Source organism: Dicentrarchus labrax, unplaced genomic scaffold, assembly GCF_905237075.1.
Source record: "Dicentrarchus labrax unplaced genomic scaffold, dlabrax2021, whole genome shotgun sequence".
NCBI lineage: Eukaryota > Metazoa > Chordata > Actinopteri > Moronidae > Dicentrarchus > Dicentrarchus labrax.
Window position 1 is genome coordinate 3,796,781 of NW_026136722.1, and position 20,607 is coordinate 3,817,387.

General features: G+C 41.3%; 3 protein-coding genes across 4 annotated transcripts; 1 reads left to right on the forward strand and 2 right to left on the reverse strand.

Moving 5' to 3' along the window:
- Positions 1-127: 127 nt before the first annotated feature.
- Positions 128-7,867, reverse strand: LOC127357073 (uncharacterized). 2 transcript variants are annotated; one of them, XM_051389236.1, is made up of 13 exons: positions 7,817-7,867; positions 7,350-7,528; positions 4,806-4,904; positions 4,422-4,565; positions 4,152-4,313; positions 3,786-3,902; positions 3,539-3,658; positions 3,224-3,319; positions 2,033-2,161; positions 1,838-1,909; positions 1,650-1,689; positions 1,409-1,463; positions 128-1,097 (listed from the first exon to the last, which is right to left on the reverse strand). In XM_051389236.1, exons 2-13 carry the CDS (start codon positions 7,353-7,355, stop codon positions 362-364), a joined length of 1,776 nt encoding a protein of 591 aa, XP_051245196.1. In that variant the 5' UTR covers positions 7,356-7,528; positions 7,817-7,867; the 3' UTR covers positions 128-361. The 2 variants fall into 2 exon arrangements, with proteins under 2 accessions (XP_051245196.1, XP_051245197.1); XM_051389237.1 differs by lacking the exon at positions 7,817-7,867 and having other exon boundaries at positions 4,422-4,506; positions 7,350-7,784.
- Positions 7,868-9,444: 1,577 nt separating this feature from the next.
- On the forward strand, positions 9,445-15,302 carry napsa (napsin A aspartic peptidase). Its single transcript, XM_051389243.1, has 9 exons — positions 9,445-9,620; positions 10,012-10,165; positions 10,605-10,728; positions 11,564-11,682; positions 11,844-12,043; positions 12,284-12,406; positions 12,744-12,888; positions 13,127-13,225; positions 14,555-15,302. The coding sequence occupies exons 1-9, from the start codon at positions 9,553-9,555 to the stop codon at positions 14,714-14,716; spliced, it is 1,194 nt and encodes a 397-aa protein (XP_051245203.1). The 5' UTR covers positions 9,445-9,552; the 3' UTR covers positions 14,717-15,302.
- Positions 15,303-17,426: 2,124 nt separating this feature from the next.
- mief1 (mitochondrial elongation factor 1) lies at positions 17,427-20,415 on the reverse strand. The gene is made up of 4 exons (XM_051389240.1): positions 20,269-20,415; positions 19,968-20,148; positions 19,175-19,446; positions 17,427-18,847 (listed from the first exon to the last, which is right to left on the reverse strand). The coding sequence occupies exons 1-4, from the start codon at positions 20,413-20,415 to the stop codon at positions 18,008-18,010; spliced, it is 1,440 nt and encodes a 479-aa protein (XP_051245200.1). The 3' UTR covers positions 17,427-18,007.
- Positions 20,416-20,607: the final 192 nt, after the last annotated feature.

The window sequence follows — 20,607 nt, forward strand, 5'->3', positions numbered from 1 at the left end:
GGAGTTCCGGAGGTGTCCTTCCGCAGTGCTGACATTATCACTCCGCTACTGTTTATGTGCCACATTCCTTGTCTAGTCTGTTCATCCTAAAAAGTAGTCACTGTTACTAGGCTAAATTAAAGCACGGTTGTACATTAATACAGAACATTTTATTCATCACAATCATAATTGGTAGCAGAACTACAATCTTGAACTACCTGAATACTGGCTTTAGTCAATTACACAAATCAGGTTTTAGAAATATAAAATGCTTATTAAAAGTGGATACTAAGGCATTTATTCTCCAGTTGCACCAACAAAAACCTTTCAAAACATATCTCACACACACTCTCGCACATAAACCAACGACAAGTTCTTTACTTCAAGTAAACTTTTCCCACATATTATTCAGGTGATCAAGGTCATCCTGCAGGTTTTCAGCCAGCAGGCGAACTCTGGCTGAAAACCTGCTCTTATTCGACTTCCTCAGCTTCTGACCCTCCTTTTCTTTGAAATACTGATCAATTTCCTTAACAAAAGCCTGAAGCAGTCTCTCCGATGACATTCCACCTGTGTGTGAAACCGAACCCTTCCTTTCATTGTTAATCACAGTCTTGGACAGATGTGCCGTCATCAGTGCATCAGGATGAGCTCCTGCCCTCTGTAACCTGGCAATGTCGTGCCTTCGGAGCTCCATCATCCCAGAGAGGATAAATTCCAGACATTGTTCCAGGTCAACAATATTATCCTTATATTCGTACACTAGTTTCTCAACTGACATCTTATTCACAAGCTTTTTCTTGTTGGCCTTAGCAGCGTGGGCGCCAACGCCCCCAGCAGACGCCACCATACCAGCACCAACAGCAGTAGCAATCAGTGACGTTCCCATGGTCACAGGAGCCAAGGCGATGCCCAGAATTGCAGTCACCCCTCCCACAGCACCTGTGGTCCCTCCAGCAATGCCCATAGTTTTGTTGTCCTTTTCCATCTTGTCCAGGCTTTGGTAGATGGAGGTGAACTCTACGATGATGTCCCGCAGTCTTTTATTGCGTTTCATCATGAGGAGGTTGTAGAGACGCAGGGCCTTTCTCACAGTCATCGCTCTGTCATTAAATGATCTGCACAGAGACAGCGACAGAAAAGACGTAACAAAAATCAGCACATGTAGTTCAGTTTGATATCAGTTCTGAAATAGTTTAACTTCCACTGTCACATTTAATTTGTTTTACAAAAGGCCAGCACTGTTTCCTGTATTTATTTTTTATAGAAATATTGTAACACAAAACTACTGGCACCAGAATGACATCACCAAGAACGAATTCATAATCAGAATCAGAATCAGAAATAGTTTAATAATCCCCGTGGGGAAATTACTTGTAGGGGGGGAGGAAAAGGGGGAGAAAAACGGTAGTTGTTTCCCTGTGTATACCTGATTTCTTCTTCTATACTGAGGCAATACAGTGACGGAGCCATGAAATCAGATTCTGTTGGTATGACAACACAGATACAGATTAAATACTGATCATGCTCTTTGTTACTGAAGACACTGACATTTTTGTGCATCTTTGTTACTGATTTTATTTATTGTACTTCTTTAAAACAGTATAAGAATAAAAATAAAAGAATGACAATGAAATTGATACGATATAGAAAACAAACATTGTGCTTACTTGACACTCTTTTCAACCATCTCAGCATCCCATAGATGTCCTGAGGAAAACATTTCAAGTCATTTTCTTGTCAATAACCATTGCAGAGAGACAATAGATTTTATTCACAAAACCTCTTTAAACTATAAATAAAATAAAATTAAATCATTTTATTTATCCAGGAGGGGAGTATGTGAATTAAGCCTTACCTCCGATGTGGTCTGTTGATGAGAAGAGAAGCAGCCACTCTGTCCGGACATAAGTGTTGACCTCCCTAGTGACTGGTAGTGTTTTACCAGAAACAGATTAATGTATGAGAAATAAATTGATGTAGACCATTGTTTAAATCTAGATAGATATAATCTGCTCAGTATTAGTGAGTACAGACAAACACACAGTCTCACCATACTATCTCCATCCTCTGGTAGAATGGGCAAGTAGGGACGATAGTCTATTTCACTGTACACCGACTCTGATTGTGTCCATGTTGCAGGCGGGGGTGGTGGTTTGAATGGAGGTAGTGGTGGTTTGGTCTGTAATAGACAGAGGAAATTAATTGTTAACTGCACAAACATTTCTCCAGAGCATACTATCTATACTATGTTTATTGCTAATTAGCTAATATTACCATGCTAAGAAGCTTAACTAAGATGGTGAATATGGTAAACATTATACTTGCTAAATATCAGCATGATAGCATTTATCTTAAACCACCACTGTGCCTAAGTATCTAGCCAAGACTCTTAATCTGAGTGAGTGAGAAATTAGTCTAAAATAAATGGGTTAGGGTTAAAAACCCCATGTGTGGTGGTACTGATCCCCCAGATTTAAGCTGATCAGGAAGTCCAGTCCCCACACCCTGCACAACAAGTAAAGAAGAAGAAGAATAGTTGACAGCTAATCATAACCACAACTTTCAATGTGTAATAAATTCCAAAAGAGGGTCAAAGAGGGTTAAGTCAACAAGATTCCACTCATGTGAATGGTGCTTTGTCAATGAGAGTAACCTCCCAAACTAACTAAAATTTGAAGCTAAGCACCCAGACATGAAGTAAAATATAAAATAAAGATGTGCTAGACAAAGTGCTTTGAATCTTTAAACATACTGGTATAAGAGATACTGGTGCCTTTTCTTACTTTTATAGTATGGTAGTGAAACTCTTTATCGAGTTCAAGGATCAAATTAGTTCTTGACTTACTTAAAGATCTAGGAAACTCGTTGTCAGAAACATTTGAGTTTTTATACACAAATAGTGAAATGGTGGTGGTGATGACAACTGGCTTTGGGCAGATGTATGGTGGGTCAAATGGACCTTATTTCTCACATGTATGCTCCGTGAGATTCTTTCCACTAAATATTGATCACACTTGAATGTGTCTGGTCTTGTTTCTTCCATAAAATTTAGGGCAGGAATAGGCTGGAAGTCACTTTCTGTTAAGGGAAAAATCTGCTATTCATGCTGACAGTAAAACAGGGTCTTAGGTTGTTTCAACAAACACGTGTGTTTCCGCATCTTTTGTTGCTGTTTTGGCACCTGTCCAAGGACAGTTTATTACCTATAGCTTTGTTGTCTACTGTGCAGTAGCTCTCATACCTGTGAAGGCAAGGTTTCATACTCTGAGGCAGAGCAGGGGAGAGACGACCGCCAGTGTCGAGGAGGAACTGCAGGTTTGTCTGTACTGTCTGTGGCCTGAATATCAAAGACATTCACATTGTGGTTGCATAATGGAGTTTAATACAACTAAAACATTAAATGCGTTCCAACATTTATTTCTCCAGAAGCAGGTTGCTTGCTGACTGTTGATAATAATACCAAACCCATGTTTGGACCAAAACTCTACTAAAACCATATCTTTATTACCCCAACTTACAGAAAACACAGTATGCTAGTATAATGCATGTAATTTACCTTTGAATCATAAGTCCCACAGTTGTGCACCACTTCTTCACAGAGAACTGGTGACACTACAGATTCTCGCAGAGAGCTAATGGACAAACGTCTGGATTGCGGACTCTGATCAGTGTAGATCTGTCCAGGAAAATATTAACAAGATAGACATGGGTCAATATATTACATATTTAAACAGGACAAAGTGAGTGTAACTCCTCTCAATGTGTTCATTTTCCTGAAATATTGGGATGAGGTGAGAAAGTACCTCAGATTTTGGCTTCATTGTAGACAGTGATCTGTCATAATAGCTGGAGGGAAGAGGAGGGCGTTCAGGCCGTGATGAAGGATGAGGTTGTATTTTGTCAGTACTGACAGCTGGAGGCTAGCAGAGAGAAAGTTATATTCTTTCTAGGTGTCACAACAATCAAAACCCCTTGTTTTGAGAGAAACATATTTTCCCCCCAGCACCTCTGAATCTCACTAATTAACATTTTACATCTGGTAAGTGTAAAAATGACAATTTGCAGTTTTCTGAAAGCTAATAAGCATTTTTACCCAAATTGTCAAATGATTCCTTTGGTTTCTTGGTAATAACACACATGAAGTAATATTTTATACATATATTATATACCTTCACAGCTGGCTCAGTGTTCAAATTCAGATAGCGAGTTCCTCCCTCGACTGCTGCCGTGGGTTTACTGGAGGTCAGGTGTTTGCTCGTTGGTGGTCTGGGAGGAGGACGAACAGGTTGAGGCCTCTTATAGTCTGCAGGGTATGGACTTAGTTGGGATTTCTGACAACAGAGGAACAGGAAAACATTTACATGTAGGCCTATACTAATTAATATATGCAATTATGCAATTGTGAGTTAAAGTCAAGAAGTCAAAACAGCTCAACTTACCACTGCACTGTTTGTGTGGCTGGTCGTCTCTACAGACTCAACAGTTTTGTTGTTGGTGTTTGGACACTTTGGTTTCCATATAGACCTAGGAGATGGTACGGGCTTGACTTTAACCTCTGACTGGCTTCCACTTGTGTCAGCAGGCTGACAAGGAAAGAGAATAAAAAAAAAAAAAAAAAAACCCAAAAAAAAAAAATAAAATTTTTTTTTGAGTTCTAAGATGGAACAAGGACTGCAATTAAAAAAAAAAAACAAAGACAAAACCCCATAATTAATAATTTGTAAGTCCTAAGATTTCTATTTCACTCTAAATGTCTCCAGTTCCTCTAAAGATGGAACAAGATGATAACTGCAATTACCAGCAGACAAAAAAAATATTTTTACCGTTGATGCATCCGGGTCCTCATAGACAGACTCCGAGACATCACAGGAGCTGGTGGTGGCGGACTTTATCATGTCGCTCTTCCTGGGGGGTTTGGGTGGCTATGGGGTTTAATAATGACAGAAAGTAACTCTCTGATATTAGAACTATTACCAACAAACACTGCCAAACAACCAAGTGCCTTGTGTCTCTATGTTTTCCTTATCCTTGTATATGTTGCATAAATACATGTTACCAGTAATGTTCCTGTCTGTTATCTACCAGGAAAGCTTCAGGTTTTTTCCAAAATTGTCAGTTCAGTTCCTGTAACCCTCTTATCTCCAAACATGAATGCAGGGGTGGAGCAAGGTGGTGTCATAATTCACAAGAATCTTATGTATCTTATGTAACTCAAACACATCTGACTAAACAATTACCACACATATCTTTAATTTAAAGTATGGGTTTTGGAATCTGGCTGTGCTAATCAGCAGTTGTAACCATCACTGATGGACTAATTCTTCTGTACTGGTTCCTCAGAGCAAAAATGCAGAGCCTATTAACCCCCTGTCACATGGTATTCCCCTGCCTGACCCCATGTTTACTTCATTTTGGAATATGCAACATTTGAGCATAAAACTAAAAAATCAAAAAACTGGATATTGACATGGGAGCCCTCTTTAAGACAGGGTCTAAAGATTAAGTACAGCAGAGTTTACCTAAAGGACCTCATCATGTCAGTCTTTTTTGTTTGTTATTAATTGAGCACGGCCGGGGCTTTCAGGGCCCACTTTGTCCAGTTAGTAATCCAGTCTTTGATACTTTTAGCAGGAGACCAGTGTTAAAGATTTGTGAATGATGGACAAGTTTGATGCTGTTTGTCATAAAAAAACAAGCCAATCAGGCATTTTTAACAGAGGCCAGACAAGTCACAGGAAGAAAACACAGGTGTAAAAAATACAATAATTAAGTACATTTACTCAAGTACAGCACTTCAGTACAAATGATATGTACTTGTAATTTACTTTTATTTTAATGCCACTTTCTACTTCTACTCCACCACAATTCAGAGGGAAATATTATACTTTTTACTCCACCACATTTGTTTGGCCGCTTTAATTTCTATTATTATCATTATACCATATTATTATACAAGTAGAGCTGAAACAGTTATTCAATAAATCAATTACTTGATTGGCAGAAAATGAATTGGAAACTATTTGTAATGTAATGAAAAACATTTTGTGGTTCCAGCTTCACAAATGTGAGGATGTACTGCTTTGCCTTTGAATTATTTTAATTCATGTATTATGGGTTTTTAATAACTTTGAGGTTTGGACAAAACAAGACACACAGGTGTGATGGTGACACTTTAAGTGTGTGTAAGTGTGAAGGTTTTACAGGTTATAAAAACCAAAAAATAAATTGATTCATGAAGAAAATAATCAGCAGATCAATCCGTAATGACAATAATGATTAGCTGCAGTCCTATACAAAATAGTTCACAGTGGTATTAGTACTTTTACATAGTAGTAGAAGTAAAGAATCTGAATACCCTTCCTCTACTGCTGGCTTAACGTTTTAGTGACACCTGTGCTAATAACAAGTCAGAAAGTGCTGTTTTCAACCAAAGAAAAAAATATGATCGCAATGAGACAATTGAGCGACAAACCTGAGCTGAGACCAGCATTGTTTACAAGAACAGGTTTAGTCAACCTGACGCATGCAGCACTGGTAGATCCACCTGCAGTGTAATTAGTAGTAATAATGTGCGTTATAAGTGCTTTTCTGATAGGGTTGGTTCTGTTGCACTATAGTGACACATTTTTTAAGCATTTTAAGTACACCTTAATGCATTGTTGTATTCACTTGTTCATGTCACTGGTTTGTTTTGTTAAACTGTTTGTCTGGTTTGGACTCCCAAATTGACTCATAGGTGCTCTGATGGTACAAGGTTGCTGCTGTTTAAGATCACTAATCACTGCTTGGGCCAGAATCTTACCAGCTAATTGTTACTTAATAATGTACAGAGCTTCAGATATAATATCCAACAGACCTTTTTCACAGCCGCTACATATAAACATAAGAAAGAGCTGATTCTTAACATCATGGTCCAGTTTAGAAGTCGCTCTCACTATTCCATTTGAGCCTTTAATCATGGATCTGTTACCTTTCAACAGAGCCAGACTAACTGTTTCCCCATTCCCAGTCTTTATGCTAAGCTAAGCTAATCAGCTGCCGGGTGTAGCTTTATATTCGCCACACAATTTTGGTGTCAATCTTCTCATGTAATTCTCTGTGTGATTATTATAAGTGAATAATTATGCTATTTTACATGTTGTGCTCACTAGATAGGCTCTGCTACACTAAATGGAACCTTTATTAGCATCATTGATGACACCTGCGTTTACCCTACTATTTCATGTCAAATTGCTGCTGTGAAAAAGGTCTCTTTGTTAAAGTCATCTATTAGGTGAATTGGTGGTACATGTGTGTATCATTTAGACCCAGCTCTTTTCTAAAACATATTTAACTCTTTATAAACTTAAGAAAGAGCTGATTCTTACCATCATGGTCCAGTTTCAAAGTCGTTCTCACCATTCCACTTGAGCTTTTAATTATAAATCCAGTATAAGGGATGGCTCAGCTTGTCTGCCATGCATGTACACGCATGCACCTTTTGTCAAGCCACGGATGCCATGAATGCCTGTCGTCCAGTCTAAATAGACCTAATGGTGTGATTTCCCTGCCGCGTCACAACAGAGAAAAGAAATTGTGGGTGGATCCCCTTTTTGCAAAATTTCAACATATACACAAGCAATGAGTGGAATGAAGGCCGAACATCAGCACTGTCACTCAGACGTCAACTGGCACACAGGTTTGTCAGCCAGAGGACACTTCGCTGACATTGATTGCCTGGAGACTAAACCTTGCCTTAACCAGAACCACCGCATGTCAAAACCCAGCCTTAACTCAAAACTAACCCTAACCTTAAACAAAACCCAAGTCTTAACCCTGAGGTTTCTTAGTTTACCTTGTGGGGACCAGTGTTGCTTATTGTCAACAGGTCGGAGTCTGATTGATGATGAGGGTGTGTGAATGTTTTTGTGTGTACGTCAGTCTTTATGTCAGTGTTTGTGTCGTCTGCTGGGGATTTTACCTGAAACTCGTTCAACAGGCCAAGTGAGTGTCTTATCCATGACTGCTTTCACGCTTTGTTATGGATCAATGACAGAAATAGCAGCTTGTTAGATGACTCATCTTACTTTGGTTTGGATTTCAAACCTTTCTTTTATCAGAATCAGAATTATGTTTATGGCCAAGTAGGTTTTTCCACCTACGAGGAATGTGTCCTGGTGCAATTGGTGCATAAAATATACAAATCTACAAATATACAAATCACAGAAAAATCACACCGAAAAATAAAGTACTTTCAAAATATAAATAGAGAAAGATAAGAAAAGAAAACTGTGCAGAAGACGGGGGTGCATTAATATAATGCATACTGTATATACAGGGTGGGTATAAGAGTCAGTGACAAAGGGGGTACCAGGCCTTGTTAATGCAACCCTGAGGCCAGCTGCAGATGGGAAGAAACTGTTTTTGTGGCGAGAGGTTTTGGTCCTGATGGACCATAGCCTCCTGTTAGAGGGGAGAGGGTCAAAGAGTCTGTGACCAGGGTGGGAGGGGTCAGCCACAATCTTGCCTGCACGCTTCAGTCCTAGAGGCATACAGGTCCTGGAGGGATGGCAGATTGCAGATGATCACCTTCTCAGCAGAACGAATTATACTCTGCAGTCTGCCCTTGTCCTTGGCAGTGGCAGCAGCGTACCAGATGGTGATGGAAGAGGTGAGGATGGACTCGATGATGGCGGTGTAGAAGTGCACCATCATCGTCTTTGGCAGGTTGAACTCCTCTCACCAATGCACTCAAAATCAAAATAAAGGTAAAACAAAAAAAGGACAGTTGCTTCATCTTAAAGCAAAAGGCAGCAGGACGCCCCCTGGAGGAACTTTCTTATGTCTGAAAAATAAAAGGCTGTGTCATAATTTCTCAGCAGGGATAACTCTCCTATTGGCGGACTTGCAAGAGACAGATTTACTAGCTGAGAACTGAAGAGAAAAAGGCAGACATGTCCTTAGTTTTAGTTCCCTGGTATGCGCTCAAGCTCAGCTTATTAGATCTTCTCTGGTTGGTAAATGTCTTTCTCATTTGAAATCCCCAGTTTGCAATGCAATGCTATAAATGTGTAGTCTCCGAGCCCAAGCTGAACATATTCTCAGACTCCTGTAGTAACTTAATTCCCTCAAATGGAAGCTTAAAGTGCAAGATTTGATTAGACAAGCAGAGGTGTTTCCATGGTAACTGAACTTATTTATCAGTAAGCTTTGGTCAGCATTGTTAGGTTTACAGACTCTCTGGGGAAAGGTATTTAACAAGCTGATGTTGAAGAATGTTTTTCTATTATATGGTATTATGCCCTATCACTCCTTCCACAGCCTCATCACAACTCGTGACCACTAACACGCCAAATGCGCCGGTTTATAAGGCAGGATGATGGACGTCCTCTCCCGGCCAATCAGAGCACCGCACTGATTATCTCCCTCCAATCGCTGAGCCACATAGCGGAGAAAACCGAGTGAAGGCGGACATCGCCGAAGCGCTTCAGTTTAGTCGTCTGCGTCAGTTGGGATAGTGGTGTGTGTGTGAGCGCTTGTGAGTAGCGGAAACAATACAGAAAAGTGTGTTTTATTTCAACGAGGACAGAAATGACACGGCCGGAGGTGTTTTATATCGTCGGGGCGCTGTTGGTAACACAATGCGCCGCCATCATCAGGTAAATACTGTGTAGGAGGGACTAGCGATAACATTACAACTACATCACTTCATAGCAGCAGACGAGTTACATTAGGCTTCATTGAGTGCAGGTGTGTGTGTGTGTGTGTGTGTGTGTGTGTGTGTGTGTGTGTGTGTGTGTGTGTGTGTGTTTTAACTTCCTTCTCTGGCACAGTCGTAATTATTCACACGTGTTTGCATTTGCTGTGAGTTTTCAACCATGTAAAACTACATCAACCATGTAAAACTGTCTCACTGACACCATTGTGGTTAAAGTTGCTGTGCGTGCAGTAAGTGGATGCGAGCTGTACTAGGATGCGTGCCGTTTCGCGCGCACGACGCCCGCGCGCGGTGGTACCTGTGACATTCAACTCAACAATCCCTCATTTCAGAGTTCCCCTTCATAAAACCAGAAGCCTGCGCCGCCTGATGAGCGACAATGGGATGTCTCTGGAGGAGCTTCGGGCTCGGGCCAGAGACACAGGAGCTCCGGACAGCTCCCCCGCCCCCGACCTGCCTGTGGAGAGGCTGACCAACTTCATGGATGTATGTGCACATACTGTATACTTGTACTGGTCTCAGATCCATAGTGTGAGGGCCACACAGTGAGTGGACTCATTTTGCTGCGGTCTTATTGGAGCGAGGCAGCTTCTAATAACTCCACCTCCATTCTCCAAGTTGTTCAGCTTTATCTGGGAGTACACAATGCACTGTGGGACAAAATGTTCAATATTTGTGGGGGGGGGGGGAGAAGGGGAATGATTGAGTAAATATTAGACTGAGGAACCCAAGATATCACGAGTTGAGCAGTGTACTCTGCATTCACTCTATCAAATGTTATTGTTTTTATGTTATTAGTTCCACTTGTGCATTCCTGCTTCAGCTCTGACTCAAATGCTGACTATTAATGTTTAATCTTTCTTCTGATGCACATGTAGTTTCACAGCAGATCTCGGTGTTTACTGTTAGCTTCCTGTCTCCCCAGGCCCAGTACTATGGGGTGATCAGCATCGGCACCCCTCCGCAGGACTTCACTGTGCTGTTTGACACCGGCTCCTCCAACCTCTGGGTCCCCTCCATTCACTGCTCTTTCTTCGATCTGGCCTGCTGTGAGTTTGCTTTTCTGGGAAAGTGTATTCACTCAACATCCTCTGTGCTATATGTGTATCTATTGGCTACTTCCTGGAAGGTGCTCGCTGTAACAGTTGTGACCAAAATATCACACTTCTCCTCCTCGTTGTTCCTTTTTTTAAGTTTGCTTTTTACCTAAAGTATGCATGCAAACATTTGGCTGTGTGTTAGGACTGGTTTGACTTGATGACTGTTTGATTTAAGTAAAGTCAGTCAGACAGAAGATCAAAAGTTACACAAAGGAGTGTTTATAGGGACAGAAAACCAAACTTTGACCCCAATTGCATTTAGAGGGTGAACTGTATTTTAAGACTGTTAAAGACGAGCTGTCAGAAGATTTAAAATGATTTGCTGTCCGTATAATTCTTAAACTTCCAATAAGCTCTGTGAGGTGGCAGGTTTAGAAATGTTTGAAATGCGGAGACAGGGTGGGGCACAGATTCAAACAATCCCAATAACCAAATGTGTTTAGACTCAAATGTAAAGCCCTGGCTTTTGGACATCATAAACTGTACATTAATAATCTTTGTTTATTCAGTCAAACAACTGTTAAATATTGTATTACAAAATAATATCAACTCATATCTGCTATTTGTAACTCAAAAGTGAAACAATTAGTTCCTGAACCCCTCCTACATGGGAGCAAGACCCCCAGACTGAGAAACACAAAACAATGTCTTTTATTAATTGTTTTGCATATCTTTGTGGTGTGCCAGTCCTCTGACTCTATTTTAAACTGTTACTGGTGTATTATCACTAACATCTTGTTTCTGAAGTCCATGAAATCCATACATTGTTGTCGTCTTTCACCAGGGCTTCATCATCGTTACAACTCGAAGAAGTCGAGCACATACGTTCAGAACGGCACCAAGTTCTCCATCCGGTATGGCAGAGGCAGCTTGACCGGCTTCATCAGTGGGGACACGGTCTCTGTGAGTCACCCACTCACATAGTCCTTTTGTTGAACAGCATTCCTCAATTTTGGCGGTCATGCCGTTCCTATCATTTGATTAAAAGTCTTGTGTTTTCTGTCCGTATCGACGTCTCTCTCTTTCTTTCTCTCTCTCCCTGCTTCCTGTGCCTCTGCTTGCAGGTTGCAGGTCTGTCCGTTCCTGGCCAGCAGTTTGCTGAAGCAGTGACGCAGCCCGGAATCACATTTGCAGTGGCACGGTTCGATGGGGTCCTGGGCATGGCCTACCCCTCTATCTCGGTAGCTAAAGTCGTCCCGGTGTTTGACACAGCCATGGCAGCCAAACTGCTGCCCCAGAACATTTTCTCTTTCTACATAAGCAGGTTGGTTTCTGACAGAAGAAGTGAGGAAGAACGGGCATAAATAATATAAATATTATTCTAATCAGCCAGCTCTATAATGGCTGCCTTCTGTATTGGTTTAAATTGGTCTTAAACTTGTTTTTGTTTTTTTTTCTTTTTACCTCTGCTAGACCGAAACCACTGCCAGCTGTTAATTGGAGTTGACACATTTTGCTTTTAGTTAACGCAGTGAGTTCTGCTTCTGTCCACCCTGTCTCTTAGAGACCCCAAAGCAGCAGTGGGAGGAGAGCTGATACTGGGTGGGACAGACCCCCAGTACTACACCGGAGACTTGCACTATGTCAATGTCACACGAAAGGCCTACTGGCAGATCGAGGTCAACGGGTGAGGAAGAAACTTTTGTGGCTTCATTAACACTGCAAACTGTGTGTGTGTACACTTTCTGTTCTGTGTTTTTAATGGACACAGTTCTCACTTCTGGTACTCCTTTACCTGGTAATTGAAAATGGTATTCTCATGAAGCAGGTGCATGCTTAAACTTAAATTTAATATCGGGTCTTTGGATAGTGTAAAATCATAATATAGTTGTGTATGCATGTTCTTTGTTTTAAAAGCTGCGTTACAATGACATGACGACACATTTCTAAGAAACTGTTGGAAATAAACGGATGCCTCTTGTCTCTGCCCCACCCTGCTGCTCCCTCTCTATCCTGCCCCACAGAGTTGAAGTTGGCAACCAGCTGACTCTTTGCAAAGCCGGTTGCCAGGCTATTGTTGACACGGGAACATCGCTAATTGTCGGCCCTGCAGAGGAAATCAGAGCGCTGCACAAAGCCATCGGAGCTCTGCCCCTGCTGATGGGAGAGGTACAACTGAACATGTGACATTTGATGCCTGTTAAAAAGACATTATACCGAGTGACCAGATGTAACCTTTAAACCTTTCTACTGGAGAAACTGACCTTTTGTGGTCGAGGGTTGCAAAAGCCACATTTTTGACAATGCTGTAGGTTGATGACTCATGGAACAACAAGGCTCACTTTGTTTTTTTTTAGTCTTGAGGAATCATTTCCGCATTTTCTTCTCCCCTCTGCCTCCTTGCTAGTACTTGATCGACTGTAAGAAGATCCCATCTCTGCCTGTCATCTCCTTCAACGTTGGAGGGAAGATGTTTAACCTGACTGGAGAGGATTATGTCATGAAGGTACATACACTAATGTCAGATCACTGACAGTTATTTAAACCAATCAGAAGCAGTCCTTTGCTTCAAGGATAATAAACATGTATATGGGAGAGTCCTTGGAAGATAATAGAATTATTTGATGAGCTGATATATCCAGAATATAATGCTATCCAATACAGTAGCCTTGCAATAAATCCTACCTTTTTGAAGCTCAGTGAGTCTAGTGATATATTCTTATTGTCCACAAATCCCATGATGTCTCCCCTGTTACAGCTTATTCCTCTGTGCCATAAAGCTTCATTGTAGTCCAAAATCTTGGCACTGTAGTTAAAAGTTAAAGCTAAAAGTAGTCCCCAACAAATGTCTTCAGTAGGGAAGTCAGGATTTGGAATTCTCAAAGTATTTAGCATTTTTTTTAACATCTACAGAATATTGCCAGCCTTGTTGATTTCTCTTTTTATAGGGTACATATCTTATTCAAATGACTTAGTTTTGGTGTATTGGCCTCCATTATATTGTACGTTTGTCTCAGTAAGGTTTATCAGAAGTATTTTTTTGTTATATCAGTTTAAGCAAGAAAAGAAACCCAGAAGTGGAAAAGGCTGCGTACAAACAGGTTAAATAAAGCAAAGGGTCAAACCAGAGTCAACGTCGGTGTAGGTTTTCAATGATGGCGAGAACTGAGGGACAGGTGGTTTGCTTTGTTTTGGGGTTCAGGAGTATTTAGAACTATATAGTTGGATACAACTAGTGTTGACAACGATGCATTGCGCTCCTCTCCCCAACACTCTCTCATTCATTGGTCCTGTAGTCGGGCACTGCATGTTCATGTGTTGGAAGAGTGGCTTTTGGAGGGAGGCATGAAGGAAGTGGTGGTGGGATTTTTCTTTTGGTTAGATAAACTAGAAATCTCTAGCTAGTTTCTGCAACGTTTAACTACCCTAGCTTCAAAGAATAATTTTCCAAGCATGTCTTATTATATCCTATCGGTTGCTGTAATTGTTCCTAATCTCCATACTGAAGAGCAGTCCACCTTAACACTATTAGTGTTGGAGATGGGGAACAACATTGTGTGGTTTTCCTTTGCAAATTAATTCTTTAGATCCTAAGACAAATCAACTGAGTATCTTCCAGAGTTAGTCAATTTAGTTGAGAATTCCTCACACATGGAGGGGACTGTGGATTATGTGTAGGGATCTCCTCACAGCCAATTTGGACAGGGGGAACAATTAGTGGACCAATAACTCACTCAGTGTGCATATGGGCATGAGTAGTCTTAAAACACATTTAGATGAAAGTGTGACTAAATCTTTAAATGATCCTGACAAAACTGAAAAATTGTTTTCGCAGGAGTCTCAGATGGGTACGTCCATCTGTCTGTCCGGTTTCATGGCCATGGATATCCCACCACCCGCAGGGCCCCTGTGGATCCTGGGAGATGTATTCATTGGGAAGTACTACACTGTGTTCGACAGAAACGCCGATCGTGTGGGGTTCGCCCCTGCCAAGTAGTCCCCAGAACACTTTGTATGTAACATGTTGCACTTTTTCATTTGTCGTGGTCATTTGTCTTTAAAGATGACACCAAGCAAAGCTAAATTTCATCATCAGTGTGTTGCACTGTTTGATTTGCAGCAGTCAAAAGCATTCATTGGTTCTTGTGCATCAATGCAAGGCCTTACACAAGTAGCTGGTTTCCAATAAGCAAATCTGGATCTTACGTTAACAGCCACTTCCACAAATCTAACAGAGTGGATGTTTTCTGCCACAGAACAAAGGGACTGCTTTTCTTGCAATTGTCTGAAGCTGCTTTTTTTTTTTTTTTTTTTTTTATCTTTGGGGCAGGATTGAGTGAAAATGCATAGTTCTACGCATTTCAATACATTTCAGCTTTATTTTTTGTACTCTGAGGGAACAAATGCACCTCACATTGATGTACTTTTCTTTCTTAGCAACTGAACCATATTTCCAGTTTCCAATGTCTAATGATTTAGTTGGAGCTGCTTTTGTACACTGAAGGTATCTCAGGATGTTTCTTTTAACACGCCTATGTGCATTTTATTACCAAATGTCACTGAATAAAACTTTAATAATTAAATGCCTTGTCAAATTTTGGATGGATGGGTTTATAGTATAAGTTACCATATTGTAAAATCAAGTTAGATAACAAAAAAAACACAAGGAACCTACAAAATGTAATTTGTAACATTTAATGACTTATACAAAGTGCTTCACCGTTCAACTCCAGAGCTGAACTTAAAAAAAAAAAAAAAAGGAAAAAAAAAAGCTGGGGAAAATTACACAGCATGCAACACAGCATATGGCCAATATGCTCTCCACAATGTAGAGGTAGAGATCTACTTTGGGTTTAGTTTTTTCTTTACAATAATATAAATGTGGCACAGTGACTCCCTCCCCTCCCCTCAGTCATTCATAGCATAAACTAGGTCTGCAAAGGAAGACACCTAATATGCACGCAAAGACTATCTACTGTGGATTCATTTTAAGATTACATCCAGAACAAAGCACTTAATTAAGCACAATAAGTGGTACTATACATTTTGAATTGAATCAATGCAAATAAATATCCGGCTCTTTTTGGTTACAAATGTACAATAAATATAAAAATATTCACCTGTTTCTCCATTATTATCTGGATGATCATTAATAACTGAATACACAACAGAACTATAAACATATTGTACACTATACAAACAGTGGGTTTGGGGTTGAGGGGACACTTGCTCCATATCACTGCATTTATTATTTATTCTAAGGCTAAAAGTGAGAACAAAAAAGCAACCATGTGATTATTTTGGACAACACGTTTTGGGTTGTCATTTAGAGATGCAAACTCCACTTGACAGTCTGGCAGCTATTGTTTTAGTGGCTCCACCTACACTGACACTGAGTAGCAGGCTGATCTAACGTCAGAAACATTGGCTATCGAAGCTGCTTTTATAGAGCTGAGTTGATCCCTCTCAATCAGATCATGATCTAAAAGAGATTAGCACCTGTAATCTATAAATATACACGTAGATCTGACAGGCAGAAGCAGCCTGCTAGTAGTGATCAGGACTACAGATCACACGCTTCATGAACAGGGCCAGAATTGACCAATAACACAGCACTAATCTACGTCTGGCTACCTACTCTAGACAGACTGGCAGCGTTAAGTTAATCAGGGTTTAATGTGAACTTTAAAGTGCACCGAACTGCAGAGGTAAGAGGCTCAATCCTCTTAACTGCAATCAGGCCAGGTACTGAAGTTAATACCGAGACTAACTCAAACACAAAACACCTTCCCCTGTAGGTTTAGTTCCTTGTTTACAGCAGCGTGTTGTTGGTTATGGACTCAAACAGCAGACAGACAGTAGCTGTCCAGCCCAAACGGGACTCCCGTGCTACAGAGATCCTTCCCCAGATCAAGCAAGTGTACGCAACCCAAATTATAAACAGTCACCAATGAAGGTAATGATCTAGAGGAAACAGGATCCAAACTGGAGTTTAAATTAAAGCAAAAACCAGTAAACACCGAAGCACTTTCAGAATGTCCAACTCAGACACTTTTGTTGCAAATCCACAACAGAACACTTAACATTTTGACAGTGCAACAACCAGCGAGGTCGTAAGAGATGAAAATGAGTTAATAAAGCCTGCGCACAAAAGCAACAAATCTTGGACTGGAGAAGAAACCTCCTTTTCATGACAAACAAAGATCAGCTCTGTATTAGACAGTCATACGGACATATTATCCGGTCACGCCAAAATGAGTGGATGATAAAATGGTGGTGCTGTATTGTTCACATTTCATGATCACCAACAAATCAGGAACCTCACATTTCCATAAATGGTAGTATATTCAACTTTATATCAGATTCATAGTTGAGTAGTGTGAACTAGAAATATTAGAAACAGACATCAACGTACAACTCAAGTGTATATTCACCTGTTGGATTTCTAGATTTCTAGATTTCTAGAACACATGCAAGCCGCAGACATTCCAATCACAGCCTAATGTTTGTTTCCACAGATCCCTAGAAACATGTAAAGCACACATCTTGAACGCAGCCACTGTATTAATGAAGCTTTCTAATAAAAACCTTGATTTTAAACTGAACACAAGCAGGATTTCACATGTGATAACCAAAAAAAAAAAAAAAAAAAAAAGGAGCATGAAATGACAGCTAGCTTGTCTCTTTCACTCAAGAATGTTGAGTCCTTCAGGCTGATCAACGATTTATTAGCTTTTGGGTTGGCATACACACAATCAACATTACATTCTATCCCTTAACACAGTGGCACGGGCCTATCTCAAAACAGTAAACGACATTTAACTGCATGGGATGTGTCTGTCCTCCTAAAACTTCCAGATCAGTTAAAAAGAGCTCCAATATAATCAGAGGTACATACTGTGTCTTAGATTACATGTGTTCCCCTTTCATTTTGATATTAACTTCATTAATACAATGGCTGTAGTGAGAGCCATGAAATCCAATGGACCTTCACTTACATCTGAGATTAAAATAGTATCTGCATGATCACAACACATATGCAGCTTTCATGTCAAGACTCAAACAGATCTCAGAGCTCAGTAACTGCTACTGTGTGTATCACATGTTCTCACTGATTTGTAAAGTGGCGTTTAAGAATGAGTAGACCATGTGTTTCAGGAGAGAGGATGATTCCATGCACTTCTATTTTCCCCCCCAAGAACCTTTTGTAGGCTCGAGGTCACCGTTGCCCACAAAACAGTGGTGGACACTTCAACGCTGTGTTGCTGAGAAGTGATATATGAGGTCGTCAGGGATGGAGGGGCTCTGCCACAGCAGTTCTCAGCAGCCCTTCAGGATCTGAGAGGGCGCAGTAGAGAGTATACCCCAGCTCGTCCACTTCTTGATCAGTCAGCTCACAGAATAAGTTAACTTTAGGGCTAAGGGCACATGGCAGCCTCCCGGCCTCTAGGTGTCCCACTAGCGCTCGTAGCAGTTGAAGGAAGCGGTCGGCCAGCGCTTCCTGGGTCCAGTCACCTTCTTTTTCGCACAGCAACAAGATGGCGTTGGTGAGCTGGCTGGCATTGAGCCGGTTAAGGGCAGGGTTGAGCTTGCACACGGCCTTCGCCAACTTCAGGCAAGCACATCGGCAGCCTCCGTCCTCCTGGTCCAGGGCCCTGAGTCGCGCCGTCTCAGCCACGCGGAAGCTCTGCCGCCACAGGTTTTCATGGCGCTCTGCGGCAAGTCGATGAGGTTTGGCGATCAGTGAGGTTCCATCCTCCATCACAAGTAATGGCAGGAAGTCCACATACAGCTTCCGGTCCGTCTCGTACTGCACCTCAAGGGTCAGTGTCTCTGAAGGAACCACAGGACGGATGATGTAGTCGAGGACACTCCCTATAGCTGGCCAGTTGATGGAGCCAGCCACAAGCTTGTCAAAGACCTCGAGGACTGATTTAGGGGAGAGGTAACCTCCGACCATGCAGCGGTCCCAGTAGCTGCTGTTCCGCGGGAAATATTCCAAATTCTCCCTGCGGACAAGCCAGAAACCTGGGACGTTCATGATGGTGTCCTCCCCGGGGACGGACGACCACAGGTTCTTCTCCAGGATTAGAGGCACCATGAGCTGGGCGTGGTCAGCTGTCACCACCTAGGAGGAGGAAGAAGGGGGTAAAACTGATGAAATAGAGCTGGCAAATTCAACAACTGTGTTATCTACATTTGATATACCCTTCCACCTTGCATCACTGTACAAAGGGCAACATAGGATAACAGCAAGGCAGGCTGTAAACTTATACAGAGAGTATTCATAAAATAACCTAAACATAAAATTAACTGATGAAAAACAAGAGAGGAAAAATCTAATATTTGGCCCTAGCTGGCAACTTAAGAGTCAAAAAATCTAATCAATATGTTGATGTATGTATCAAGTAAAATCAAAACTCCCTTGTCTAAAAGTAAGACCAAATGTTCTTGCCTGCAGGTCATCATAGAGACTGCCACTCAGGTACATCTCTCTGAGCGGCATGTCAGGCAGTTTGGCGTGAAGGAACACTCTGAGCTCAGCACAGATGTCCAGCGCTGCCCTCCTAGCCACAGCCTGCTCCTCGGCAGGGATGTTCACATTGTACTGGTAGAACTCCCACAGATGTTCCTGCAGGGACAGACGCATTCGGGCCCGCATCATGTCTGACTCAGTGGCACCACTGCCTCCCACAGCAGCTCGACCCATAGCTCTGCGCAGACAGTCTGAGGAGATTAGAAGCAATTGAAAGTGAAAATATGCATTTGTGTTAAATACCGCTGCATACATGCATACTTCTTCCACCATTTCAGATAGTTTTGATGGGGAGGCAGTAAAGTTGGGAAAGATGGAAGAGGTATGGGTGTTTTCTAAATATTAAGATCTGAAAATTAAAAAACCTTAATCTACTAAATACTAAATTAATAGACTTCTACTGCATCTGAGAATTTATAAGATTATGGTTCAACTAAATCTTATATAAAAAAATAAAATCTAATAAATAATAGTTTAACATAAACTAATGTAAAAACAGCTGGCTGACTAACTACAGCACTACAGACAGCAAACACCCACTGTAAAGGAAGAGCAAGATTCCTCCAAATAGGCTGTCTGTCAACAGATAAAATGACAGCTGGCTTAAACTCAGCTGCACAATATTGCGTAATATGATATGAAAAAGACATCTGGTACGATGATGTATGACAAGTGTAACTAAACTGTCAAAAGGGCACTTTGTTTTTCTCACCTGGTTCATAAGTATGTGAGGAAGTGGGCAGAGACTGCAGTGACCTGCTAACGGTGGACTTCATGTCATGGTTCAGTACCCGTGGTGATGAACCCATCCAGGCGGGCTCCTCCCAGCTCCTCTTTCCTGTCTGCTCCATCTTTGTGGGGCTGGTGGGAGCACTTATGGCACGGTCATACATCTACACAACAAAGAATTGTTCACATTGGTATCGATGCTTAAGAGCTTTTTTTATTTATTTTTTTTCTTCTTTATTGTACAAAAGGAGTGGAAGCTGGGAGATAATTCCCATCTCACTTACTCTTTTGACAGCTAGTGTTGCAATGCCAAGCATGGCTGCTCCTCCCACTCCCAACACAAGCTTGGCATTGGAAAGCATGAAGTCAATGGCTGTACCAATCCCATTGTCATCTTTCTTCCCTTTACGGTCTCCATTCATCCCCGCCATCCTGCCAAAGAAAACAGAGGAGATGAAGAAAGCCAGTAAGACAGAAGGATACTGGCAGGAAGAGGATAGGGACAGAAAAAGGTACTTTCTTTGCTCTGTTGCTTAGCTCACCAGATTCTCAAGTATAACAATATTACAGACACAACTGAGACACCTCTCTCAGCACTAATTAAGTAATGTACCTACAGAGGG